This window comes from Marmota monax, unplaced genomic scaffold, assembly GCF_021218885.2.
Source record: "Marmota monax isolate L192 unplaced genomic scaffold, Marmota_monax_Labrador192_F-V1.1 WCK01_AAM20220418_F8-fsc00425, whole genome shotgun sequence".
Lineage (NCBI taxonomy): Eukaryota > Metazoa > Chordata > Mammalia > Rodentia > Sciuridae > Marmota > Marmota monax.
Genome location: NW_026695206.1, coordinates 505,560 through 521,284, shown reverse-complemented (window position 1 = coordinate 521,284; position 15,725 = coordinate 505,560). Strand labels below are relative to the sequence as shown.

Below are 15,725 nucleotides of genomic sequence, written 5' to 3'. Positions count from 1 at the left end.
GTTACCCAAGGCCACCCTTACTACTGTCACCTTGGGTGAGGACTCCAGCCTGGGAATGCTGAGGAACAGCAAGGACTGCTGGTGGAGTGGCAGGCTCTGGAGGGGTCGGAGGGAAGGGGACACCACATCATAGTGTCGGGTCACGTGTGGCATTTCCTGGAGACCAGTCCCAAGGGCCAGGGCCTTCCTCCTCTCACCTTCACATTTCACAGCCTTGTCTGTGGGAGAGGGTGTGGCTTGGAGGAGAGTCCAAGAGTCAGCTGCCCACCTGGGAAACAGGTGTTGAGAGTTGATGGTGTCGCTAGGGAGCAGGCTCCGCCCACAGGACTGTGCCCTTCAGCCGCACAGAGTTTGGCTGCCAAGGCTGTGGATAGAGCACAGTGAACCTGCTTCTGTATGGAGCCCTCAGTGTGCGATGGCCCCTCTGCACATGGGCCTCGAGTATGGGATTTCTGGGTTAATGCTGAGCGCGTTTTACCCTCTGCACTTCCCGCTGCCTTCTGAAGCGGCTCTTTCCTAGCTCTGTAGGAAAGCACCTGCGTCTGCACCAGCGCCAGCGTCTGGTGGTGCCATCTTTTCACTGTCTCAGAACTGAAAAGGGACTCTCCTTGCATTTTGGCAATGATGGTAAAGTTGTGCTTCTTTTATAAATTTATTTTCCACCTCAGAAAAGTTCCCATATATGCTTTTTGGCCCCTGCCCCGCCCCCCTTTCTTTTTAAATTGCACTACTGGCTGCCTCTCAGTGATTTCCAGGAGTTGTGCACATGCCACAGGTGTTAATCCTTTGCTATTTTTATTTCAAATTCTTGCCCCCCACTGACTAACTTTCATCTTTATGGTAAAACAGTTTTACCTTTTTATTTTGTGAATTATTATATGCACCATGGACTTTCGGCTTCTGAGTCTGTAGCTTCTGTATTTAATGTCTCATTTGCAAAACTTTTTGCTCCAAGATTAGGCTAATATTCATCAGTGTTTTTAAAAGTTATACCAGTTCATGTTTTTGTTGGTTTTTTAACCCTCCAGAGTTTATTATTTTTAGGAATAGAATGAAATATTGATGTATAAAACTCCTAAAGTACAAAAACCCTATTTTTGGATTCCATTCTGTTTTGCAACATCCTACTGTCTTATTAATTGCAATTTGTAGAGTGTTTTAATTTCTGCTAGGGAGGATCTTTGTGGTTTCTCTCTGTGAGCACCCTCTCCTGTGGTGTTCCAGACAGGTTACTTTTGACAAGCAGACTACTACGCCTTCCTTTCCATCTTCCTGGAGATGGGTAGCCTATAGTAAAAACAACCTGCTTCACAAAGTTCTTCATGTAGACACTTCCCCTGTGCATGAGTAGGTTCATAAAGGGGCGGGCCATTGTTTTTCATTTTTGGCAGAAAAAGCAAGAAATTAAACCATGGTTCATGTTTCTCTGTGGTCAGCAACTTCATTCTCCAGCCCTGGATGTTCCATTTCACCCATGTCCATCTGCATTTCCACAGCAGGGCTGATCCCTCTCCCTGCCACATTCTGTCCTTAGAAGATTAAATGAGAGGATTGAGAAAACTTCATTTAGCTAGAGCAAGAGATCATGGTGGGGCTTAGCACAGTAAGAGGGAATGTGTCCTCGGGCAGCGGCCACACTTGAGCAAACTGGGGGGGGTGACTTGATCATGCATGCGTGCGCATGCACACACACACCATACCATACACACACAACACTACACCACACACACACACACATATGCTACACTGTACACACACCATACCACACCCCCCATACACAACACACCACACACACCATACCACACCCCCCATACACAACACACCACACACACCACACCACACACACACAACACCATACCACACCCCCCACACACCACACCACACACACACAACACCATACCACACATATACATACACCACACCACATACACAACACAAACACTATACCACACATATATACACCACACCATACACGCATCTATACACTACACACACACTATACTGCACGCATACATACTACACCATACATATGCTGTACTACTCACATACCATACCACACATATAAACATACACCACACACATTCATACATACGCTACACCATACACATACATACACTATACTATACACACAAAATGTACACCGCACCTCCCCACCACACACACCACACATATACATACACTACACACATACTACACACACAAACACACACACACTCTCTCTCTCTTTCTCTCTGTGTGTTCTATTTTCACCTGATCGAATATTCACCAAATATTATCATCTTAGTATCTGTAAAAACTCCAGGGACTTATATAGGAAATAATTTCCTTTTCAAGAATTGGCATTAATATTTGGAAGGTCAGTGTTTTCAACAGGACAGAGATTGCTTCGCTGCTGTTGGTGTGCTGGCTTTGGGAACCTAAACGTGATTGTCCATGGATGGCACATGAATCTGAATCTGAGGCGTGCTGCCTAGACAAACTGTCCAGTGGAAGGCTGGCGCCATCACTGTGAGCCATAACACAGATGCCTGTGTCATGCAGAAAGTTCTGCTCTTCAGCTGCTGCGATGAGTTGAGCCCTGTTCCTTCAAGAGTGGAAGCCAGAGATATCTGTTACCTGCACAGCTGTGTGATGTCCTCAGGTCCTGTGGGCATCAATTCAAAGAGCGTCTGTGTGGATCTACATTAGCTGTGATTACCATGGCTGTCACAAAGAGGCAGTACTTGGAAGCCATGGTGCTCACCCCCTAGAGGCCATGTGTGGTCCAAGTGGGGCTTGTTGAAACGTCCTGGATCAGAGTCCTGGCAGTGCCATGGAGGGGCGCTCCCTGGGCGGGTCTAAGCTGCTTCCTTCCCAGGCTGCTCTGATAGCCCATTGCTGTTCCTCTTCTTGGTGAATCCCCTGCCCTGCTCGGGGCACACTCAAGGCTATGGGGTGTATGAAACGGGGTTCTAGCTCTCAGGCAGGGATTGTTGGGCTGGCTGTGCAAGGATGTGCTTCTGTGGGAGCACCACTGGAACACACTCCCAACTCCGCAGTGTGGAATGAGCGGCTCCTTACTGCAAGAACTTGTGTATTTCTCATTATCTTTCTCAGTTCAATTTAGTTTTCAGAGGAGGAGGCCATTTAAAGTAGCCAGTTATAAATTTGACAGTAAAATTTTGATCCACAATCTGTGTAAACAGCCAGATAGCACATATTTATATAGCTTTAGGCTCATTATGGGGCTCAGTGGGACAGTAATGTGCTTATGATATGCAGGCTTGGGTCTTCACCAACAAAACATCTTCACCAGCAAAACTCCTTTTTAAAAAGAATATTTGTAACAAATATATATTTGCTCCAAATTTATTTTATCTTTAGTTAATTTTACTAGTCTTGTGATTGTTTTCCTGCAACATAGATAGCCCAAAGAAAAAAATGCCACTAACAGTAAATATTGTTACTGTGGAGCAGTACATATTATTGAAAGTTGAGGTTGTAATTTTTTAAAAAATTTATTTATTTTTTTTTGTTTTAGGTGGACACAGTATCTTTATTTTATTTTTATGTGGTGCTGAGGATTGAACCCGGTGCCTCATGCATGCTAGGCGAGTGCTCTACCACTGAGCCCCAGCCCTAGCCCCAGGGTTGTAATTTTTAATGGTGAATAGTGCTGATAAAAATTTTATTCTACCGTCATGAAATAAATGTTTGAGCTGTGTGACTAGGAAGGTACTAATCTTCTAATTATTGTACATTATGGGAAAGACCTCCTGAAGCATTCTGCGACATTTCAACAGTTGCATATTTCCTAGCATTTTCTACGTCTGGAATAGTCATCAGACTTGGTGCATTGCAGTAGCTGGCATAGGAAGAGATAGGTTTCATGGCACTCGCCCAGGGCTAGTTCATTTGTCACCTTGGCAGATGTGGTATCACCAGGGACTTGGCGCCTGAACAGGGATGTTCTGCTGCTTATCATAGGACCTTCTGATAATAAATCAGTGGAAAGTTTGGCACTCATTATAGATGAAAAACTCAAGGATTAGACACTTCTAAAAAAGCTTAATTTCATCTGGTGGACACAAAAGTTAAATACCTTCTGCTGGACACAAAAGTTCTCTCCTCTCAATGTGCCAGCATTGTGCTACCTCCATTCTCACATGTCCCTCCAGCACCATTTCTCTGCCTGCTCTCCCACAGGTGCTGTGGCCTGGCTGGTGGTGCTGCTGGATGGTTCTTGACAAGAGCAGTTGCTTGCCGTCTGCCTGCTGCTAGTGGGCTGCCTAAGATGTATTGCTGGCCTTCGCTGAGAAATAATTTCCATAGGATTTCTTTGTCCTAGATTTGGAAAAAGAGAAGACTGATCAGGAGGAAATATGGTGTGTTTGGAAGATCAAAGCAATCCCGTGTTTCAGGTGGAATACTCTAAAAAAAAATCTTTTGGTAATAGTTCTATCTACTGTAAAAAGTCCAAACATCAAAAATAAGTAAATGAATAAAAAAGTATAAGAAGAATGCAAATGCTGTGTGGAACAGCCGCCGCCTCCTGCTCCCAGCCCTTCTAGGTGTTCCGCAGAGCCCTCCCTGGCTCCATCTCTCCAGAGTGTGCAGAGTGTGGTCCTCCATGCATAATGTTTGACTTCTACTTTTGACACTCAAAACATGTTACAGATGACTTTCCTTATTAAAGAAAGGAAAAGTACAATCATAATTTGTTTTATCTTGAGTTATTTTTACTAGTTTTGTGACTGTTTTCCTATTGTTCTTCTGGAGCTCCCCTCTCCTTGCTGCTAAGCAGAGCTCTCAGCATTTGCAACATCAAGCTCTTATTTTCTGCTGCAGATATTTCCTTTGCCTGTCACTAAAGAGTCTCACTTTGAAATTTTGAGTTCCACTATAATTTAATTAACCACATTTACATCTTTTGTGGGCATTGAGGCATTTTCCTTTTGTAAAAATTTGTTTGAACACTTGTCAGATGTGTTTCTGCAGAGGCAGCTGGCTAGGTGGGGTGTGTGTTTGTCCTTTGGTGCAGAGTGCTACCCTGCCCCCAGAAGGCTGGCAGCCCAGGTACAGCAGGTGAGACTGCCCCACTTTCAGCCAGCCCTGAAAGATGCCCCTTTTCTTCATGTTTGGCAGCTGAGATACTATCTTTGCTTCTAATTTTCCACTTTTTCATTGTATTTGAGAATTAAATATTAGTACCATGTGTAGTGTAGATACCTTGGAATCCTGTAGTCCATACTGGAAGTGTTTTCCTGCCTTCTAGACACCTGAACTTGGCCAGATGGACTGCTGGTCTTTGTGGACCCACTTGGTGCCTGATGGCCCTCATGTCTGCTAGTGGCCATCCATGGCTGCATGACTTGGCTGCAGACCCTAAAGTCATGCTGCTCCCTCTGTGTCCTTGTCCCTCCCTGCAGCCTCCTCCTTCTCCAGGACACATGGCACCCTGCCATGCACACGCTTTTGGACCTTCAGTGATAGCTCCACTGGCTGGTTTATTGCCACTCTTCTCCAGTTTTTCTGCTCTTTGTGATCCCCGTGTCCTGTTCCCAACATGGTCACCATGGCATTCTGTTAAGTGTGAAGCAAGAGTTGCCACTCAGCTGCCCAAACCCTGGACACGATCGTCTCTCTTGGCAGAGCACATCCTACATGCCTCATCTCTGCCTCCCCCTGGTCCTCTGTGGGTCTTCCCTTTTCCCTGCTCTTCCTGTGCTGCACCAGGCGGGCCCCCTGGCTGCTTCCCACCTGGGCCCAGACCCCTGCCCTTGCTGGCCTCCCTGCAGAGTCCCAGCCTATTGTCTGCAGCGCTGGCCATCTAACCTCTTCCTGCCCATTCTCCGTGCAGGTGTGCCTCCCTGACAGGTCACTCCCCTGGCTCTTTCCCCACCAGCGATCCACTCCAGGGTAGCAGGAACTATGTCTTTTCTCTTTGCTGCTGTTTCCCTGTCATCACAGCCAGAACCAGCACGCAGTGCCCCGAGGTACACAGCCTAGACAGGTGGCATCATGTGACAAGCAATGTTCCAGGGCCACCTGGAGCGAGCTGGCTGCTGACGTTCTTCTGGAGCTCACCTCTCCTTGCTGCTATGCATAACTCTCTGCATTCACAACATCAAGCTCTTATTTTCTGCTGCAGATATTTCCTTTGCCTGTCACTGAATAGTCTCACTTTGCAGTTTTGAGTTCATTTATTTCTGTTATCTGAACACCTGGTTCTCTACCATGATTACAAAGCCTTTCTCCACTCAAAAATTATTTAAAAATCCATTCATACTTTCTTCCAGCACCTTTAGGTTTTGTTCTTAAAGCGAGCTGGATCCGTGTGAATCTTAATGTAAGGAGTGAGAACAGGCCTGGCCTTGTCCTTGAACGTCCACAGGGCGGCTCCCAGCCCTTCAGCTAGCGGTTGGGCTTGTTCCCTGTTGAGCAGCGCCCACTCCCGCCCTGGGTGTTCACATGTTCTGTGTAACCAGGGAAAAGTCCTCATTAGTGCTGTGTTCCATTCATCTGTTTCCATGCTTTCATTTTAACTTTGGTGCTAAAGAATTCTGTGGCTAAAGAATACATTGGATTTTCTTTGATTTATCCTTAACTTTAATGTCCATTTTTTCCATCCTTTATATTTTTCACAACTGAAAACAGTGTAGTAATCACTTTATTACCAATGTTGTGTTAATAGATGATGCTTGGACCTTGTGTTTTAGACTGGCCATTAAGCTACGAAAATTTTAAGCAATCTGGTGTGCATAAAGTGACTTTAAAAAAGTATTCTCTGTATTTTTGTACCACATATATCACGGAACTCAGGTGGTCTCCTTTATTGTAATAAGAGTCTAGTTCAGTTTTTTTTCTTTTGAAATTATGGCCCTTCTCATCCTGCCATCCATGGCAGAATGAACCTCCTTTCACACGGTGTGCTCCATGGGCTTATCCTGCGTGGAACAGAAAGCAGGGGCGGAAGCTGCCCTGTGTCTCTGTCTCCGGGTTTGAGATCTGATGGGGGCCTGCCCTGCTGCTGCTTATCAGTGTGCCCTTACTTCCCGTGTGCCTGTGCCTCCACACTGCTTGATCTTGGATAGTTAATGACACCTTTCAAGCCTTCCTTTTCTCTCTGTAAAATGGTGACAACAGCAGCGTTTCATTAGTCCAGTTGCTGTTGGAATTAATTGAAGTGATTCCTATGAGGGGTTCACCTAGCATTTGACACAAGCTAAATATCTAGCAGCTGTCAAATAGGCTTAACCAGAGCATATCCCCTTCCCCGGTGTAACATGGGGATGGGCAGCACCGAGGCCTGCTGCCTGCTGAGGGCTGGGAATCATTCAGGGAAGCTTCAGCTCAGGGGAAGAGGGCCAGAGTGTCCCAGTGTAGTTCACACCTGGCTACAGGAGGTTGAGTCTTGAGAGGGGGCGCCCACCATTCACTCTGCAGAGTAGATCCAAGCAGAATAGAACCAGGGAAGTTATCGTGTTCAGATTAGCAACTTAAGATAGCAGGAGCAATTTTCTTGGCTATTTACCACATTTTTGACTAATGTAAGGGTTCGATGGTGCGCCTGTTTTGTGCCTGTGCGCACAGCCCCATGTTTGAGTGGCGGGAGAATGGTGCTGCAACAGCCAGGACACCCGCTCCTTCCTCTCCACCCCTTGGCATTGTGCCTCCCTGTTCTGCTCTGCAGTGACCGCTGGCCTGCCCTTCTCCTGACTCTGATGTTTCTCTTCTGCAGACCCACTCCCAGGAGAGGCCCTTCCAGTGTGAGGAGTGCAAAGCTTTGTTCCGGACGCCCTTTTCCTTGCAGAGACACCTGCTGATACACACCAGTAAGTGCCTGTGTGGGCAGTGGGGAGCAGAGGGGCTTTCCCACCCTGTTCTTAGAGCCCTGGGGATCTTGGGCCTCCCAGAAGCCCAGCCGTACGTGGTTAGGGCATCTGTTCCTGAACAGGAGAGGACTGGCAGTCCTGCCTTTCACCTTTACTTCCTCTGTCATGACGTTTTTCCCCACAGTAAGATCAGTTGTCTTGTGAGGTACTTCATTTTCTGTCTTTTCTTCCATGGATTTATAGTTTGTACATAGAGTGAGTCTCAGACTCAGTGGGGGAGCTTTGAGTTTTGTTTTGAAGACATCCTTTCCCTCTCAGTTGTGTCGAACAAGAAAGCAGGCCTGCCTCTGTTTTAGAAAATTTTTCTAAATTTATTTTGGTTGTAGATGGACACAATACCTTTAATTTATTTTTATGATGATTGAACCCAGTGCCTCACACGTGTCAGGCTACCCCTGAGCAGGCATGCCTCTTTAAAGCATGGGCATAGTGACATGATTTGACAACTTATAGACTTTAAAGTTGGAGAGGATCACAGTGCACATTGGATTTTGGAGGGGGAGGTTGGGGATTGAACCCAGAGGCACTTAAGTACTGACCCACATCCCCAGCATGTTTTGTGTTTTATTTTGAGACAGGGTCTCACTAAGTTGCTTGGGGCCTCACTAAGTTGCTGAAGCTGGCTTCAAACTTGTGATCCTCCTGCCTCAGCTTCCCAAGCCACTGGGATTACAGGCGTGTGCCATTGTACTTGGCATCATCTAGAACCTTAATTTGAGAGGAATCGAGACTACTGAGGCTAAGGAAGCAGGCCTGAGTGGGGTCTCTGACAGCAGGGTGTTGCTCCCTGCTGTGCTACCTCTGATTTCTCACAGATTTGGCAGAGGAGATTTTTTTTTTTCCTTTTGTGTTAATGTTTGCACAAACACACTATGAGAGTCTAAGAGTTATAGTAGACGCTATTTGAGAACTTTACAGAATTAACCACTGAAGAACATCACTTCTGGGAAGGAGAACAGTACTGCTGAGCTGAGTTTTAAGGTGGATTCAGATGTTAAAGTGACCAGAGATGCACTGCACTAGCACATCAGAAACTAGAAAACAGTGCGCAGCGTGGGGAATATTTACACTTCTTTTAACTTGAGACCCTTTATCAGTCGAAAACCCTGAGCACATGGCAAGTTCCTGACACTGCGGAAGCCTTGAGTTTCTGGGACAATAGGACATCAGCTTTGTCCTGGAAGGAATTTCTCTGTCAAGTTCAGGTGTCTATGATGAAAAGTGGTGAAGACAGAGGCTTGCAAGTGCCTTGAGGTGGGGTGAGGATGTGTGTCACCTCCCTGGAGAGCTCCCAGGCTCTCAGACCTGCCCTGTCACCCCAGGCTCTGTGGGAACCTCCAGCACAGCTCCCACTCCCTCACAGAACACGAGCCTGTGGGACAGTAGCAGCTGCTGCCTGTTCCACTCTTGCTTAGTCTAAGAGAAGGGGCTGCAAATGAGATTAATGGGTTCTAAGATAAGGATCTGAAGAAGTGAGCCTCATTTTAAGATTTATACAGCCAAATTGGTTGTGATGCTTGGGATATTTTTCTGTGCAAAATGAAATTTTGTTTTTCATAATAGCAAGGCATTTGATTCTTATCATCTTGAGAAATAAGGGTGGGTTGTGTGTGCCGTGTCTTTTCTGTGATGTCCTCGGCACCCTCTGCACCTTTTGAGAGGCTTCCTGAAGCCGCCCAGTGCCATCTGTCAGGAGAGGCACCTTGATGTTTGAAGGGAAAGGTAGACGTCAGTGAAGGCTTGGAGTTAGCAAGCTGAGAAAACAGATGTGGGCGGAATAGAGAGGACCAAACACTAGGTCTGTCTTGTCTCGCACAACATGAAAATTCAAACCCATTTACTTTAAAACACAAAGGCTGATGTTAGAAACTTGCCTCTGCATTCTGGCTAAAATATTAAACCACTATCTTATTACTTTGGAGATTTTTGCCGTTTTCCTGTATACTGAAAACCAGGAGAGGCTGCTTACTAACTTCTAGGTATTAGGAGGGGAAAAAATCTGATAAACTAAAGATAAACAAATCTGACAAAATAAATAAGACAGTCTCATCTGATGAAGACAAAGAAGTCAAAAAGTCAAATATGAAGAAGGTCAGAACTTCCTTGGAGTAACTTGGTAAAGTGTTTGTATGGGAACCAATAATTTGATTCATTTGATAGTTCAATAAAAATGCCTTGCAGCGATCTTGGGTTTGTTGTTGTTTTTTTTTTTCCTTTACTTCTAAGATCTTTCCAGCTCCTGAATTCATTTGAAATCATTCTCATTAGCACTCATGATCCCGCATCAGTTGGTGTTTCCTTACTTTCTCAATGATTCAGAATAGGGCTGGGGATAAGGCTCAGTGGTCTAGTACCCCTGAGATCAGTCCCAGGTACCAAAAAAAGACAAGACAAGACAAGGGAGGGAATTGGTTTCCTTTTCTTTTTTCCTTCTTTTTGTCTGTTCTTCCTTTCTTAAATGTAGAATGAAGAAATCCCAAGAATCTTCCCCTTTCTAAATTTAGTGCTGGTGCAGGGGGAAGGGAGGATGTAAGAGGGCTGGGCTGAAAGTGAGGTGCTCTCCATTGGACCTATGGTCTGCCTGTGGGCCACGTGCCCATTTAGTTCTCTAAAGGGGAAGTCCAGTTGCATCCTGTCTGCGTGTGTTCATAATGTTCTGTTACAAAGCCCTGTCTCTTAATTATGGACGTTCACTGCTGAAGCTGTACTAGAGTGATCACCTAAAGTAGGCCCACGTCTTAAGAGGAGTGTCAAAGACGCATTTTAGGAAAGGTTTCAAGCTCCCCAAGATCCTTAGTGTTTTTTTTTTTTGTTGTTGTTGTTGTTTTTTGGAATTGTTCCCCTGGGGCCTAGGCTGCATACTGAAGGGAGGGGAATGCCATCCCTCTCTCCCCTTCTAAGGGCCTGGGGAGCTGCCCCAGCATTCAGGGCCCATTGAGGGGTTCTGAGATCTGGTAGGTGAGCAGCTGCCATCTCCTCCCTCTTCAGAGTGCAAGGCAGCCCTGAGTGGGCCTGTCTTCCTGGGATTTCCTCCCGAGCTCTACCCTGCAGCCCAGCTTGCTGGGCCCTGTCCTGGAGGCCTCAGGGCCCACATGGGGTGTTTTGAGGGGAGTGTGGGAGGGGCCAAACCACTGGCCTTGCTGGACAGTGGCCTCATGTCACTGCCAGGGTCTCCTTCACCCAAGCTGAGCATGTCAACTGGAGATGCATATTTAAAGTGTGTTCGCTCTCCCTGTGGAGCATCAGCTGAGTCACTCCCATGTTTTCCAGTGGAGGAGACTGACAATATAGGTTCCAGGGCTTTCCTTGGGTCATGGGGACTTTCTGCAGCCACCAAGTGAGTCAGTACAGGCGGATGGGAGCTGCTGCATACAGTGAGCTTTCATGGTTACGAGAAACTGCCAGAGCTACAAGGAACTTGGTAGGGGGTAATGGGGCCCTGCCTGTTCCTGGTTCTGTCATCTGACTCTGTTTCCCAGGTGAGAGGACTTTTAAGTGTCACCACTGTGAGGCCACCTTCAAAAGGAAGGACACATTGAATGTCCACGTCCAGGTGGTCCACGAGAGACACAAGAAGTACAGTTGTGAGCTGTGCAACAAGGCCTTCGTCACACCGTCTGTGCTCAGAAGCCACAAGAAGGTGAGTGGAAGCCTCCCCAGGGTAGAGTTCTGTGGGTGCAGGCCAGTTCCCCCAACCTCTCAGCTATTTCAACAAAACGACAGGTTTATACCACCTCCTCAGTAAACGTAGCTTTCCCATTTTGCAGAATAGATGTGTTTTCTCCATGAAGGAAGCTCAGAGTCAGATATAGATTCTACATGACCCTTGTGGATTAGTGGGTCGTACAGATATTCAGTGAGTAGGAGCTTATCCATCTTTACACATTTGGGGGTTAATGTAGATTTTTTTTCTTTTAAAAACTATGCATTTTTCCTTAGTAAGTTTCTTTTTTCCCAGGTAATTCAGATTGTGTTGGGAATAATTGAAGTAATTAGACTGGGCCTTCCTGGATTGGCCTGGCCCTTTGTCTTCACTCTCTAGGGCACAGGGAGGTTCCTGACAAGGACAAGGATTTCATAAGTCTTTGCTCAGCTCCTACAAGGTGGTGCCTTACTCAGAGCAATGTGGGGATGGTGTGATCTGCCTCACGCTAGTTGCATGGTACCTCAAGCATGTCAATAGTTTGTTTTCCATTTGTTGAAAACATGCATTTAAAGTACACTTTTGAAATAGCAAAATTCATTTTGTAACAAATGCAGTTAAAGGTTTTAATGTTGAGCTCAGGAATGATTGAAGTGTGCTACCAAGGGAGTTGGAGATGTGGGACTTTGGGGCCTGTCTTTAACCTGGCCCCTTCAGAAGGACGGACCTGAGCGGCTGTCTCTTCCATGTCTCTAATGTTCAAGGGTAATGAAGCTTTTTGGATGCATTACTTTTTTTGCATGTATTTACAATTTAAAAAAAAAATTTGTGGTAAGTGAGGAAAATAAGAATGGGTTTTGAAGGGTGATCTTGCTGTTGTCTGCTAGCACACCATCACACAGAGGTGCGTTGTGGCGAGCCAGCCATGGGCTGTGTGTGAGCTGTGCGCATCTTGAACACAAAGTGGACTGGACTGACGATGCTGCTCTGTCTGGGCTGTGCACGTGGGTGTCCCTTTTGCTTATTCTGCCTTTGATCATCACATAGCATATGAGATGGGTGTGGCCTTCCAAGCTGTCAGCAGACATCAGGAAGCTAGACTCAACCCCCTGAAACCTGACCCCTTGCCTCATTTGAATGGCTTCTCCCAATAAAACCCGGGTTCGAGGTGTGCTCTCTTTCTTTCTTGCCTGCCTTGCTCCCCTTGTGGGAGCTGTGGCTTAGGAGCGTCACTGAACTCAAAGAAAAGGTGTTTTCTGTGTCTGTGTCTTTATTTAGTCCCCAAATTCACTTGGAATGACCCTTACTGGTTTAGTCGTGTGTCGTGACAGTGCGTTGCTCTCTTTCATCTCATATGTGTACATGGCATGTTCCAGTAAGAGGCTTCTAGGCTTTCTTAGGCACATTTCAGGTAGTTGAGTTTTGTACTTTCAGTGTCTTAAGGTGTCTAAGCAGATTCTGTTGCTAATGATAAGATACATTTTTTAGTTAAAAAAATATTTTAATTTGTTTTATTGATGCAGCCTTAGTGTCTAGTTTGAAACCTTCCATACTATCTGGGATTTCAGCACATGTAACATGTAACTGAATAGTGAGGCAATGTCATGGCAGCAAAATTGCTGAGGTCTCATGGAGATGCCACAGTTAGTGGGCCACCTCCTGTTTGAGCAGCCAGGGTGATAATAGCAGATGCACGCTTTCCAGAGGACCTCGAGCTGCCCAGGGAGGACTTGCTGTCCCCTGCCCTCTGTGGGGCGTGAGAAGACAGGTCTGTTGTAGGTCGGCTCCTCCTTCCCTCAACATGAGCCCAAGGTGCCAGGCAAAGGCTCTTCCCTAGTGCACAGGCAGGACTTTTGGTGAGAGAGAAAGTCAAGTACCTGCCACGTGCAGAATTAAGGGTGCCATCGCAGATGGCACCTTTGGTGGGTACGGGGCTGATGAGGCTGTTTCTCCAACTTGCTTGTAGTATGAATCCTTTCAAGGGAAACAGTTGTGCAGGACTGAGCTATCTAATGTTAATAAGGTATTTTAGTTTATAGCCATTTTAAAAATCACAAACCCAATTGTGCACATTTCAATACATCTTTTTATACCATCGTGTAATTTGCAAATTAAATACCAATAAGACATGAAACTAACTGTTAGAGTTAGTAACTAATTGATTGAAAGATGGAAGTGTGTTTGTGTCAGTCCTTTGGGGTGGCCAGGTGGCAAAGTGTCTGCTGTCTCTTCTGCTCTCCCCCGTTTCCCTTCTGAGAACATTCCATTAAAAACCCCTTTCCTGTTCCCTTTTGGCTGGTCCATGGCAATGCGCGTAGCAGTACCTGCCAGTAATTTGCAGGAGAGCAGATGCAGGCTCAGGTCCGGAAGCTCTGCTCGGCGATGGTAGCCCAGTTGGTTCACTCCCTGCTTTTTAATTGTTAGGTTATCATTGGGAAAACACCCTGAAAATTGTCTCAGAGACCGCGTGCAGATACCTGCAGGAATTCCATGCCTCCCCTCCAGCCTTCCCATGAGAAACACTGGGGTCTGACAGAGGGCTTTCACCTCTCATGTATTGGAACAATATGTTTTGATATTGGTGGAAAAACTGGTCTCCTGATGAGAGGGGTCCAAGTTTCATACCTCTACTTTCTGGAAAGGTCTCTTTGCTTTAAATTACGGTTTAAACATTGGTTGCCACTCACTTTTGAGGACACCACTCACTTCTCTTGGTGGGAAGGTCTTATGCCTGGATGAAAGGTACTGAGAGCAGGGCTTCACACTGACTATATTTAGTTAACACCTGCTGGCTTGAGGTCTCATTAGATGTGTGTCCCTTTCTGCTTTGCAGTAAAATCATTCCAGATAATCATAATTAAGTAACAGATGGCTTTATTGATATTAATTCTGTCCTCAAGAGTTAAATGCACACAGAATGTAGGAGGTGCTTCCAGGAGTGGTCTTGGCAGAGTGGGTGCATTTGCCCCTCCTGGCTCTGGGTTTTGCTCATTTACGTGATTTCCTGTAACTTCATCACATTTCGGTGGGTGCTCCATAAAGCCTTAAAAAGTGAACTACAGAACTGTTTTCAAATTAACACTAACACACAGTTCTGAGGGTTCATTTGAACCCATGGGAATATCCATGATAAATTGTTTAAATCTCATTGTGATTTTAAATCATTTTAATGAAACATAATCCTGGAAAATAAGGATTTACTATTGTCAGAGACACTTAATCAGCCCTAATTCTTACTACTTGTCTCCCTTCCCTTCAGACACACACAGGAGAAAAGGAGAAGGTCTGCCCATATTGTGGCCAGAAGTTCGCCAGCAGCGGGACACTGAGGGTCCACATCCGGAGCCACACAGGTAGGGCATGGGCCTGGGGCCAGACACCCAGACATTAGCTCCCAGCTGGAGGCTGCCTTCCATAGTGCTGTGACGTCCAGTGCCTCACTCTAGACTGGTTTTGAATAACTGAATTTCCCCAAAAAAGTAAAATGCCTGCAGTGGAAATAATTTTGTTGATGTTAAGTCGTGATATAGCCGTGGTTGACCCTGTGTGGGGTTGGTTTTTATTTATTTTTTTGTATTGGGGCTTGAACTGGGTTGCTTAATCACTGAGACATACCAACAACCCTTTTTATTTTTTATTTGAGACAGGGACTTACTAAGTTGCTGAGGCTGGCCTTGAACTTGCCATCCTCCTGCTCAGCCTCCCAAGCCTCTGGGGTTACAAGTGTGCACCATCCGCACCTGGCTTGCCCTGTTTAGGACTCAAAATGAGGGAATAGGGAGTAGATGTCACCTTTTATCAAAGGCGGAGGGGCTGCTTCTCCACCCCTTCCTGTAACTGTCACCAAATGTGGCCCCTTTAACTTTGAGAAGCCGTGGAAGCTGCTCGGATGCCCTGGGCATTTACTGGGTGAGCACTATGCACTGGCTTGCTTCCCAGGGGCCCCCTTCTTTCTGACTGCATCTTGTGCAGTGCCTGTCAAGAAAGTGGGTACCCTGCTAAAGGGTTATTCAGTTACTAAGTGTTTTTGAAGGACCCTGTCTGGATTTATCTGTCATTGAAAAAGACTTGAAAGCACGCTCTAGGCTCTGACCACCCCTCAGCTCACCCGTCTTCGCGACTGGATAGTATTGCATGGGGAAATCCGCAGGCTGACTATGCTCAAGAAGCTTCCTCCTCAAGGCCATGGGATTTGTTTTTTATTGACC

The 15,725-nt window shown here is 46.1% G+C and overlaps 1 protein-coding gene and 1 long non-coding RNA gene across 2 annotated transcripts in view; both read left to right on the top strand.

Annotated features, from left to right (window-relative positions):
• Positions 1 to 15,725, top strand: part of Prdm5 (PR/SET domain 5) — a 132,159-nt gene that overhangs the window by 66,317 nt on the left and 50,117 nt on the right. The window contains exons 10-12 of the mRNA XM_046430303.2: positions 7,721 to 7,814; positions 11,354 to 11,514; positions 14,777 to 14,870. Coding sequence (XP_046286259.1) covers positions 7,721 to 7,814; positions 11,354 to 11,514; positions 14,777 to 14,870 — 349 coding nt within the window. The remainder of the gene's footprint in view (positions 1 to 7,720; positions 7,815 to 11,353; positions 11,515 to 14,776; positions 14,871 to 15,725) is intronic.
• On the top strand, positions 327 to 4,696 carry LOC124083581 (uncharacterized). Its single transcript, XR_006848817.2, has 2 exons — positions 327 to 627; positions 2,362 to 4,696. It is a non-coding gene; the product is annotated as an uncharacterized LOC124083581 (long non-coding RNA).